This window comes from Phyllostomus hastatus, unplaced genomic scaffold (genome assembly GCF_019186645.2).
Source record: "Phyllostomus hastatus isolate PE091 unplaced genomic scaffold, TTU_PhHast_1.1 phas_scaffold_501, whole genome shotgun sequence".
Lineage (NCBI taxonomy): Eukaryota > Metazoa > Chordata > Mammalia > Chiroptera > Phyllostomidae > Phyllostomus > Phyllostomus hastatus.
In genome coordinates, this window is record NW_025334033.1 from 11,196,307 (window position 1) to 11,209,028 (window position 12,722).

At 42.6% G+C, this 12,722-nt stretch overlaps 1 protein-coding gene across 2 annotated transcripts in view; it reads right to left on the bottom strand.

The window, feature by feature from the left end:
* Positions 1-12,722, bottom strand: part of TP53BP1 (tumor protein p53 binding protein 1) — a 76,419-nt gene that overhangs the window by 9,011 nt on the left and 54,686 nt on the right. Inside the window, exons 17-21 of one of the 2 annotated variants that reach the window (XM_045822562.1) lie at positions 11,410-11,890; positions 7,601-7,753; positions 4,470-4,741; positions 3,673-3,822; positions 2,949-3,379 (exon numbers count right to left, since the gene is read on the bottom strand). In XM_045822562.1, coding sequence (XP_045678518.1) covers positions 2,949-3,379; positions 3,673-3,822; positions 4,470-4,741; positions 7,601-7,753; positions 11,410-11,890 — 1,487 coding nt within the window. The remainder of the gene's footprint in view (positions 1-2,948; positions 3,380-3,672; positions 3,823-4,469; positions 4,742-7,600; positions 7,754-11,409; positions 11,891-12,722) is intronic. The other variant, XM_045822563.1, reaches the window with a different exon arrangement.

Sequence of the window (12,722 nt, forward strand, 5' to 3'; positions counted from 1 at the left end):
AGCTACCCAGTCAGGGCTTAATGATCCCATTATAACTTACTAATTCTTGTCTTTTTTGGAGGCTGAGTGGTAATTCTTGAGTTAAGCTGTAGGTGAAAGATGACATCATTCTAAGAGAGAATGCATTTGTCTGTGTGTTTATTTCTGTGTAGCAAAATAAAAGTTGAGATAGAGCAAAGAAAGGGAAAAAAATCCTGCCTCTCCTGCCTAATCTTCACCCCTATTATCTACTTTCCTGTTCTTGCTCTGATTCGGAACTTAAAGGTAGGCCTTTAGGTTAGAAAAAACAGAATGTGGGTATAAAGGACACTGGGCTAGAATTAGAAGACCTGTATATAGGCCTAATTCTACTGCCAGCAAGCTGCGGCAAGACCTGTTTCCAATCCTATGAAAAAGATGACACTCCTTCCCCTCTATCAAGCAATAAACAATGTACACACACACACACACACACACACCCTACATACATAAAACCAGGGCATTAATATAAACACTTTTTCATTCCCTTAAACAGAAGGGTCTACTTGTTCTCTCCCATTAGTCTAGGCTTGAATAAAGGGCTTAAAGAAAGCCAGAACCTAAGCCACCAAGGGAAAAAAAATACAAGGGAGAAAGCAGGCCGAAGTTCTCTCCTATGTACGCCACACAATCTCTCTCTCTCTCTCTCTCTCTCTCTCTCCCCTGTGTGTTCACCTCCTGGCCTAAATTTCCCATCACCAAAATAAATCACAAAGACCCTCAAAAGCAAAAAGAAGCCCAAGTCCAACAGTGCATGTCCCACTAACGAAGAGCCGCTGGAACTAGAAGTGGTCCAGCGCTGACATTAGCGGACAGCCTCAATAAATGGGGACACAGAATCCCACTCTTGATGCCATAATTCGCTCTGGATACAGAATTGTTTCTTTGTTTTAAGAGGGCCAAACATGGACCTCCAAGGGTGGCTTTACCCCTGAAGGAAGAACAAATGCATTTGATAAGAACTATACAAGTCACGGGTCATAAAAGACCTTGACCCATATCCTACTAACTGATGTCACACAGAGCTAAGTTTTAACCACAACTAGAAAGTGAAGTGGCCCATTTAACACTAAAACCAAGGGCCAAACATCAACTACTCAGGAGTCCAAGTCACAAAGAGTCTGGAGAGACCAACAGGGAGGCATTTTTGCCCACTATATCCTAATCCATGTTCAAAAAAATCCCCAGAAAGGATCATTTTAAATGACAAACTCAATACAAATATGTAGCGCACAAAAACGAGGCAATATATTCAAAGAACTGGCACATGAAGTACGCATCGCAATCAGAAATCCCTCACCATCACAGTACAGGAAACTGGCCACTTAGGGGAAAAAAAACAAAACAGGTACCATTTTTTCAAACCAGAAAGTAAATGGCGGGTGTGTGGGCATACAAACACAGCACTAACAACTTCTTCCTCGGCAAAAATATCTCAGTATACCTGCCACACTCACCTACTAGGTTCCCATCAAGGCAGGCAGTAAGTTTAAAAGTTGGTGAAAAAACAGAGATCGGAAAGGGAAAAACCCTAACTGCACAGGGGAGAAACCTGGCAAACACGGCCTTCACCTAGTGACGAAGGTTAACATCACCAGCACTGTCCTGTGGCTGTCACATACCCTCCTCCCCCATACGGTGTGATGAGAAGGACACTTCCCCTCTGCAGCATTCTTTTCAAAAACCCATACTCCAGTCTAATCAGGAGAAAACATAAGATAAATGCAAACTGAAGGACATTCTACAAAATACCTGAACAGCACTCCCCAAAACTGTCAAGGTCATGAGAAACCAGAAAAGATTCAGAAACTATCACCAATGAGAGGCAATCAAAGAACACCAGGGGATTAAATGCAATGTGGTGATCCTGCATTGGGTCCCCAACCAGAAGAGGGGCGTGGAGAAGCTGGTGAGATCCAACTAAAGTCCAGTATTTAGTTAATAGGAACAAACCAAAGTTGGTTTTTAATCCTTACCCAAGGATATTTGTTTTCATTGCTTTTAGAGAGAGAGGGAGGGAGAGAGAAGCACAGATTGGTTGCCTCCCACGTGTTCCCAAATGGGGGATCATACACACCCAGACCAGGGATCAGTCCCAAAACCTAGACACAAGGGGGCACCAAAAAAAACTGGAACAGATGGGGGAAGACAGGGGGATGTTTCCACTGCTCAGAGCAGTTTTTGAACTCATCGATTTTGATATCTTTTAGTGATTCTGCTGTTTTTTGTTTCACCTCTTCCACATTGGCAAAATCATTTCCCTTTGAGAACTTTTTCATCCAGGAAAACAAAAGAAAGTCAATCGGGATGAGATCGGAGGAACAGGGAGGATGGGGCATGGGGTTGCGCTGTTTTTGGTCAAAAACTGAACACTCAGCACCGTGTGGACAGGTGAGCTTGTAAATCACCCATCATGAAATGGGCAAACATGCCGAATCTTCAAAAAAAAAATCCACTGAAGCCAAATGCAGCCTCTCACACCAGCTGGTACACCAATACAAACGGGTTCCTACAACACTCACCAAGCAGGGGAAACTGGTTTTTTAGGGTTCCCCTGCCCCATATGTGTCCTGACCAGGAACTGAACCCACAACCTCTCAGTTATGAAAAAACTCTCCAACCAACTGAGCTATGCTGACCAGCACTGGTTCCTTAGTACTGACAAATGCTAATGTAAGATGTTAACAATAGAAAAGCTGGAAAGCTGGGTGAGAAATATATGGAAATTCTCTTTACTATCAGTGCCCTGTACTTTGCATATTTTCTGTAAGTACAGAATTTTTCCAAAATAACACATTTATCAGAAATAAACAAGCAAAAGACAACAAAAAAGCCCATGGTGAGACTAACCAGGGTGGTAGGAATAGAATTTCTGACAAAGAGGACTGCCCAGAGCACAGTGAATCTCTGCAGACTGCTTTTCCTGTTACCTGCACTGAAATACTCGTCCTCCGAGAGAGCTGTCACTTCCGTATCCAGCGGGATGGGGTCACACAGCAGAATGTCTTTGCCCAACACATCACACTCGTACCCGTCATCAAAGAGTAATTTATACTTCCCAGCTCCGACGTCTTGTGTGATTTTCCCAGAGTAAAAATAGCCATTAGATGACCACTTGGCAACAACGCGGAGCCCCACAAAGCTGTTCCCTGGAGAGGAAGCATCTAAGCCATCCGAAGACCCAGCAGCCGCCTGGAAAGGGATCTCTGGGGAGTTGCTTCGACACAAAGCACCAGCACCCATGTCTCCTCGTCTGGTGGAATCTGGCATTCTTGGTGTGATGCGGGTGAAGGATTTATCGTCTGGTGACATGCTAGGTGAAATGTCCTCTATGCCCACTGGGCCAGGCACAGCTGTTTCTCTAAAGAGAGTAAGAGAGAGGAGAAAACAGTGAGAATGAGGAGAGAGAAACACCCAGCAATTTTCCCACTCCTCTGTCCATGGGTCTCTTCAGCCCATTTTTTGATGACCCCGTCACAGGCATAAGCCTGGTCTCTCCGTGGCCTCACACTGATCCCTGCCCACTCCCCAGTCAGTATGGGCCCCTCTTCTCCCTCCTGACACCCCACATACTCTCTAATCCCCTCTCTTCTTTCTACGCCCTTTTTTCCTAAACAAGTCATAGACTAAGTATATCTCACACTACCCGGGTACCTGTTTCCAGTGGTCCGAGAAGGCGGGCGGCCCCTTCGCCCGCGCCCACGAGGCGTGACTGGAGCCTTCCCTCCCTGTCTGATGCCAAGGCCTGCATCACCATCCTCCTCACACACTGGCGCCCCTGTCTGACTGACCCCTTTTCTAGGACTAGAGAATGAAGACAGGTTAGTCTGATAGCACCTGCTACTGAATCCTTTCCCCAAAGTCTCCCCTTGGCCCTCAGACTACATGTCAGGCCAACATGTGCTGGGCCTCCAGGGCAGCAGGGAGCTGGTCCACACACCCACCACCAACACATCAGCTGGGAGTGGGAATGCAGGGTACCAAGGACATCCTCCTCTACACAAGTCTATTCCCTCCTGACAAAGTTTCCTACTGCTGCCCTCAAAAACAGCACACGTTCTCTTCTACTTCAGGCTCTGGACATCTGCAGAGGATAACAGAGAGCTAGGGCATGTGTCACGTTGGGGTCACTTGCCAAACTTTCTGTATTTCTAACCAAAACACTTGTAGGTTGCAAAAAAAGGGGGTGGTAGGAGCATGTGCCAGCACCATCAAAGTCCCCTCACCTGTTTTCCACATTTTCTAAGGAAGTCTAACTCCCACAGACGGCACCCTACCTCCTGAGCAAATCCCAAACAGAATAAGAACAAAAGGGGAGGAAAAGGACTTAATTTTTCCTAGATGGAGGAAGGGGTGGGGAATGTTCCCATTACTCCCCTTTTCCTGTGATATTTAAAATGTCAACAACCCTGCCCTTGCCGTGGCTCTCTCTCTGGAAACCCTGTCTGCACCTCGGTTTTCCTGTGCTTCCTCGGGAGCTTGGCAAGGCAAAATCTGCGGGTTCTGTCCCGCTGGTTTTCCCTTTGAGTGGTCCGGCTCCTCTCCCTGAGCTGCCACTGCTGTGAATGGCTGAGAGACTCGTCCCACTTGATGTGCGGTGTAAGCTGGATGCCTTGGAGGAAAAGGAGCTGATGTCGCCCAGGTCACCTGAGGAGCCCCCAGTCTTTGAAGGGGAAATTTCAGATTCACACTCCCGACATTCTACAACTGGCTCTTCAGTCTCCTGCAAGGAAGAAATAAATACAAAAGCTAAAAGAAACCACAATAACATAATGTTAATATGACTGTTGGAAAATCTAGAGATGGCATCCTCTGCTTGCCCAATGTGCAATGTTATTAATTAATAACCTGGGTGCCTTTGCTCACCAAGCCTTCTATACGGAATACCCTTTCCCCTTATCTCCCATATCTAAAACCTTCAAGTGTCCATCTCAAATCTAAGCACAAAACTCCCTTTCCCCCAAATTCTTTAATGGCTCTCCATCAAACAGAAGACAAAAATCTAAACTCTTTTCTATGGCACACAAAGCCCTTATGCTCTAGGCCCTTACCAACCTCAACAGCATCCTTTCTCATTGTTCTCCACTCTACCATTCTTATCATACTGAGTTTATAAATATTCATTAAGCATGCCATGCTATCTACATATTTACTCAACTTTTCATTCTGCCAGCCATGTCCTTCTCCCGCACCTCTCAATGTTATCTGCCACACTCTTGGGCGCTATATATTCTGTGAGGCCTTTTAGCCACTTCCAGGCAGGCTAATAGGCTCCATCTCTTCTTCCTAATACATCTTTCCACACCTCCATTGCAGCAACCAACAAGTTGCATGTGAAGTATAAGCTCCTAAAAAACAGGGACACTGTCTTTTTTCTTTTAAGATTTTATTTATTTATTTTCCGAGAGAAGGGAAGTGAGGGGGAGAGGAAGAGAAACATCAACTGGTTACCTCTCTCACGCCCCCAACTGGGGACCTGGCCTGCAACCCAGGCATGTGCCCTAACCGGGAATCGAACCAGTGACCTTTCAGTTTACAGGCTGGTGTACTCAATCCACTGAGACACACCAGCCAGGGCAGGACACTGTCTTTTTATCTTCACACTTCCAGTGCCTACCAACATGCTAGGATCATAGTAAAAAGAATCTGCTGGTTAATAAATGAATAAAATCTTTAAAAGATGCTAAACAAAGGCAGCAAGAGATGAGACAAGGAAAGTTCCCAGAGTCCTCTGACCTCAGCCTGTCCACCTTAACACCACTACCCATCTCTGTGTGCACAGCAACTAGAGCAGACTGTTCCCACTTGTGTTTTGTGTACTTTCTGCTTCTGTGCTTTTGCTTTTTGGAAGCCTTCCATATGGAATACCCTCCCCTTATCTCCCAATATCTAAAACCTTCTGTGTCCAACTCAAATACTTCCTGGTCCATTCCAGAAAGATTTTATCTAAATTTCCCTTCAGATGAGTTTCTTCCTCCTCTAAACTACTATACACACTTTCCTCTTGGCACACATTACTTTCACTCTTAAAAGGCAGTGTAGTGCAGTGGTTAGGAATGTGGGCTCTGGAACTAGACTGTCAGGGTTGAATTCTATTTCCTCTATTTATAGCTATGTAGCCTTAAGCCAGTTAACTTGCTGTGCCTCAGCTTCTTCCTCTGCAAAATGGGAGAAACAGTACCTATATCAAAGCTTAACTATGAGGCTTAAATAAATTAAATCATTTAAAGTCCTTAGAATGGTACCTGACATATAGTTAGTGCTCAATAAATGTTAGTTGCTATCATTCTTTTATTTAATTATGGCAGTGCTTCCCAAACTATACTCCATCGGAGTATAAAGTAAATAATATAAAGTAAATATTACTTTAAAAAATATTTATGACCATGGAAATTCATTTTCTCCTCAGAGTATCTAGCAGGCCTGCTGTTTCCAGAAAATATACTTTAGAAAACACCACAGAACATCATTAAGTAATATATATAACACCTGACATAGTACCTGCCATAGAGTTCAATGTAGACTTACACCAGTCACAAAAATGTTTCATGAAAGCAAACTGTTTCTATAAAGCTGCTAAGTTCACCTGTTTTACAAAGTAGCAATAACACTGAAAAAATTACACAAACTTGTAACTGAAGATGAATCAACATTTTACAAGAAACATTTCTGGGACTATTATTATTTGGTGTGTAATAAATAAAGGATACAAATAATTTCTCACACTAGTGCCAAATGCATTAGTTTGACACTTTCTCACACGAGGGCCACAATGGCCCATTAATAAATTACAGCATTAATATATTCCATTTAATAAAACTGCATACCAGAGTTTCATTATTCCTGAGTACAGCTTCCTACAGGACTAGCTGGCAGAATTAAAGTGCCTGAGTGAAGGCAGAAAACAGCAGTGCCTCTTATCAATTAATAAAATGTTTCCCAAATGTTAGCATATGTACTAAGAAAGGTGCCAGATCTTCAATCCAGAAAATCTGTGTAATTTCAGCCAGTATTAGATGTAAACAAAGTCAACATATAACACTGTCCAGTATAACAGTCAATAAATGCCAATATTATGCTGACATTGGGAATGAGTCCTACTGATGAATAAAGGTGCACTGCTCACCAACTGGTCCATAACCACACAGGATGGAGACCAAGAAAGGACATGTGAACAAACATGAAGACACATGAGAATGAAAACTAATGAGAAAACATGCAGCCTATCAAGAAATTCTAAAATGCATTAGAATCTCCAAGGATTAAAAATGATACATAAAGTCTTTATATTTATTCTCGTGTATGACAGAGATTTATCAATCTGTTCTTTATAAAAATGGAAAGCAGGATGGGACTGGTTAAATAAGTGGCCAGAGGTCAAACAGCAAACCCATGGTTGGAAAAGACACCAGGTTCAAGACTCCTGGTTTCTAAGCTGGTTCTCATATCTCCCTAACACAAAGATGGAGGAAAATGAAGTGCTAGTAGCCAGCGGCACAGGAAAGAGGGGAGAGGTGGCAGTGAAGTGCCAGGGTAATTTTTCTGAAATAAATTTGCCACATAGACCCAGAGTATATATTACCTCAGTAACTTTTCTTTCTACTTCCGTTCCATCCACATAATATACATCTGTGATGACACGAGTGACGAGCGTGCGAACCTCATGGATGGTTCTCATGTGCCGGTGCAAGACGTGGCCACGTGGGGGCTGAGGCATATCAAACTCTTCCTCTCCCTGTGATAGAAAATACAGAACACAAGCATAGGTCTCACTGCTAATGGGCAGAATCACAAATCAGCTTCTTCAGGGTGAACACTGTTCAGAGGTTCCATGAATCTAGTGTGATGAAATTTTCCAGCTGCTTTGCTCTGTATTCATTCACCTACAGATAAAAGCAGGGATGGATCAGCTCTATAGCCAGAGGCCAGGAAGAATTCGTACCAGTATCCCTGAAAATGACCTATTTCTGCCTAAATAAGTTGTAACATCTAGCACTTATATCTAAGATATTTAAGTAAAACATTATTTCTAGATTGTGATCTTTCAAGTTTATACTTGAAACACTCTTCAGATAACAGGAATGCATTCTCTAGAACATTGTATAAAATCTGTTCATCTCAGTGCCGTTTGTTTTACCTGCATTAGTAGGGAAAACTATAGTTGATTTATATCTGGAACAAGATAGGTTGATTTCTCCTAGAATTAAATATGAAATATTTAATATTCCAAATAGTAGGTTATAACTAAAGAACCGAACTAGTGTCCAGAAACAGAACACATTAGCAATTAGGATTTTGTGCCTGGTTATACCAAAAAGAATAATCAGTTAAATAGTTTAAATAAGACCTACATTTTTACAACAACTGTTACATACATGTTTCTCCCAGCACCTATATCACATTATCCACATTCACACCCTCCCCCACTGGCTCTGATTCTGAGGTGGAGGGAATGCCCACGTGTTCTCCCCTCTTACTGCCCCTGTAGTAGACCAATTTTACTTTCAGTAGTCAGTGTCAACATATCCAAGTATTTCAAAGAATTGTATGTACCACTACAACAATGGAAAGTCTGCGCTTTTTCATGACAATGTAGTTGTGATTTACTTACAGCTTTCAATAATTTACCTGAATAATTCCTACTCCAACCCCATCTCAGAGGTAAAAGACATACTAAAATGGAGCTATATAAATTATGTAAGTTATAAAAATGAAATAAAAAGCATGGAATGTTGCTCAACCGATTCTTTAAAATACTTCTACACAGACAACTCTGGGTAATGAATGGTCTGAGCACTGGCCTGTCCCACCTGAATCGTCAAGGTGCCCCTGCAGCAGAGCCATGCCAGCCTGGACCTCTGGCCTGAACACACACGTGGTTGGGTCCTGGATCAGAGGGGTCCAGAAGATTTTAGTGCTTTACTTAGTCCCAAAATGTGGCCAAGAACCCTCCCTGTAATTCTTCCATTACAACAGCCAGACAAATGAGTTTCAAGAGAGACACTTAAACATAGCTGATAAAATAAGAAAGGAAATGACAAAGGGCAGATAAAAAGAAAGCTGTGCTTACTCTTTCTTTAAATAGTCTTCTGAACAGTGATTTCTATAAAGATAAAATAACTTGAGAATCTGCCCTGGCTGGTGTAGCTCAGTGGATTGAGAGCAGGCTGTGAACCAAAGGGTCTCCAATTCGATTCCCAGTCAGGGCACATGCCTGGGTTGCAGGCCAGGTCCCCAGTAGGGGACACATGAGAGGCAACCACACATTGATGTTTCTCTCCTTCTCTTTCTCTTTCCCTTCCCCTTTCTCTAAAAATAAATAAAATCTTTTAAAAAATGATAACTTGATAATCTTGCCATTATTAGAGGAAGATAACAAAATGAAAATGAATCCATACTTTCCCTTCATAGAAAATGTGGCTCCAAACCAACTCAAAAATTTAAAAAATGTCGAAGGTAGACTACTTACACTCTTCTTCAAGCACTGGCCTGAGTCCTACCCAGACTGCAGAGAATAAAAAAGCTCTTACATTTGGAAAACCTCATTTTCATTCACATTGTTGTGCAAACATCACCATATTCACTTCCAGAACTTTTTCATATTTCCCAACTGAAACTCTATCCATTCACCATCTATCTTTTTCTAGCATCTTTCTTTTCTTAGCTGGAGCAACTAGGTCCTAAATGTGTTACATTACTCTGCAGGACATGGGAGTATTCTACTAGCAGTATCAGTGGTGGTTGTGGTAGTGACAGCAGCAATAATAGTATTTAAAATAATAATCATCAATAAGTAGTAGCAGCAGCCAACATTTATAGACTACTCACTGCGCCCCAGGCCCAGTGCTGAGGGCTTTGCATGCCTTACCCCTTCTACCCTCACAATACGCAGATGAAGTGCTCTGACTCCAAAGCCTGGGCCTTAACCACACCGCTCACTGGTTCCTATCATCACTCCTATCTCTGATGAGATAGGAGAAAGGATTATTTCCCTATTTTACAGAGGGAGAAAATAAGGAAGAAAAGGAAAATATAAAATAGTGGCTCCCACATGATTACTATCTTAAGATCAAGTTTAACTTTTTATGAAGGCAGAGAAACCAAAATTATGTGGCAGAATGAAACAGTTTAAATTAAGGGTGAAAATAAACAGACTCATAAAAGGATCTGATACGCTACTGCCCCTATATCCAAAAGGCTATTGCTATTTTCAATCTGTACGAACTGAAAAGATCTTAGATCTCACAGACTGTGTTACTATAAATTTTTGAAGAGGCATGGATAAACAGAACAAGACTACACAGGCCATGATTTAAAAACAGAAAAGTAACATAGCATAATGAAAAAAAAAAATACCGATTCTGAAGTAGACATGCTGAGTTCAAATTCCAGTTCTGCCACCTACTGATGGCAAAATCTTGGGCAAGTTACTTAACCTCTCTTCAGCTTGGATTCTTTACCTGTGAAATGGGAATAACAATACCGACCTCACGGGTTGTCTTGAGCACAATGCTGACACACTGTAGGTGTTCAATAACCAGGAACTAGTTCCCTACTCTATTCCCAAGAGCCTGTTCTTCCTCCAGCCTCACTTTCATCAGCCCCAATCCTTTTCTCCCATTAAGCCTTTCTGCAGCCCCTGGTCCCGGGGAGGCTTTTCCCTGCCTCTCTCTATCCCTGTTACCATTCTTTGTTTCTAATCCTGCGACACACTACCCTTCATACTTCTACTCCTTCCTCTTTTACTGTCTACTCTCCCAGTTCCAAAGACCCATGGCGAAACAGACTCAGAAGAAAAGGAGTTAGCTCTCATAGTCATAAAGGAGGATGAAAGATGACAGCTAAGGGAAAAGACTGAACAACCGGAAAGAGTACAGGACCCGACCCTGACTGGTGTGGCTCGGTGGGCTGGGAGTCATCCACAACCTGAAGGGTCGCCTACTCAATTCCCGGTCAGGGCACATGCCTGGGTTGCAGGCCAGGTCCCCGGCTGGAGGAGCGTGAGAGGCGACTGATCAGTGGTCCCTCCCCCTTTCTTATTCTCTTCCCCTCTAAAAATAAATAAATAAAATCTTAAAATAAAAAAAAGAAAAAAGAGTATAGGACCCAGACTATCTTCCTGGCTTTCTTTTCTAGTCAAGACCTACTTGACAAACTCTAGCACCATTCCATTTTCCCTAAAAGACGATTTATTGGTTATAGCTACCTACCCATAATTTTCACTAACCTCTCTCTGCCCTGAGATGAAATTCAGTTGTTTTTGTCTTTTAATCACTGGTCTGTACAAAATTGTTAATAATTACCATTAGGTAAAAGTACCACAAATTAAATTCTCCAGGAATCCAGAAAGTTACAATCAGGGCCCCTGGGGTACCCGGTAAGCTCTCTCACCTGGCTGTGGAGGGACTCTGTATCGTCCCCAGGAGCACTGACTGGTTTCTCCCCAGTCCCCTTCTCAGTCTGAACTGTGGCATCCTGTTTTCCAGAGTTCTCGTCCACTGTGCTGGTCCCCTGTTCACACACATTCTTTACAGTCTGGGTTGCTGCTGAAACAGTTTCTGGGACCCGTAGGGAACACTCTATGGTCTGAATTCCTACATTATTTTGGCTGGGCCTTTCAATCAAGGCCTTACTAGGTTTTTCCTGGTTGGTATTCCACCCTTCTTTCTGGCCTTCCAGCACATCTGTCTCCATTGCTTCACCTTGAAGACTGGCTGGCCCCTGTATGGCCACCAGCTGGGAGGCAGACAAAAAGTCTTTGACAGGACTGCTGGGCTTTATCATTTGTTGATGTTGCCTGGTCCTTTGGTCACCTTCCAATTTTCCCTTCTCTGCTTCATCTTGAGTACTTGGAAAATGGAGTAAGTTCCCCCTAAGAATCAACCACATAAAAAAAACATGTCAAGTAAGCGCACATGCGTATACGTGCTGGTTCACATGCGTGTGTGTGTGCGTGTACTGGTAAGGGGGGGGACCATAATTTGACAATATGAAAAATGTGAGAGAGAAAATAAAATGAACAAGAATATCACCTTATGAGGTTTCTCATTACAATTTCACTCCTGTAGAAAAACAATGGCACACAGGACTATTCCATCACGATGGTAAAATAGTCATAACATTTCTTCCCATCACTAGCTATGAACTCTGACATAGGAAAATAAGTTGAACAAAAAGATATAAAGCCATTATTGAAGTCACAGACAATGAAGGCAGCTTAGGGGTCTACTTCTAAAAAGATCAGTTAGATCAAGGGGACTCTTGACTTTATAAATAGTTCTAACATTCTTTAAATGACACCTAGCCCTGACCGACCAGGTAGCTCAGTTGGTTGGAGCACTGTCCCGATACACCAAGGTTGCGGGTTCAAACCCATGGTCAGGGCACAAATGAGAAACAACCAATGAATGCACCAATAAGTCAAACAATAAATTGATATTTCTCTCTCTTCCTCTCTGTAAAATAACGTATTTTAAAAAATACCACCTAGCATTTTAGATATATTCAACCCTAAACAACAATTTCAGCAAAAGAAACCTGATCTGTAAAGGACAGAGTTGTAGGTAAGATTCTAGCTTTGCCAGCTATACTGGTACATCTACAACTAACCACTTCAGAATGGCGCGGTGCCTCAGAGACAGTTCTCAAGATACAGCCTACAGTACTTCATTAGTCTTACCATCTGGCTATCAGTGACTTACTTA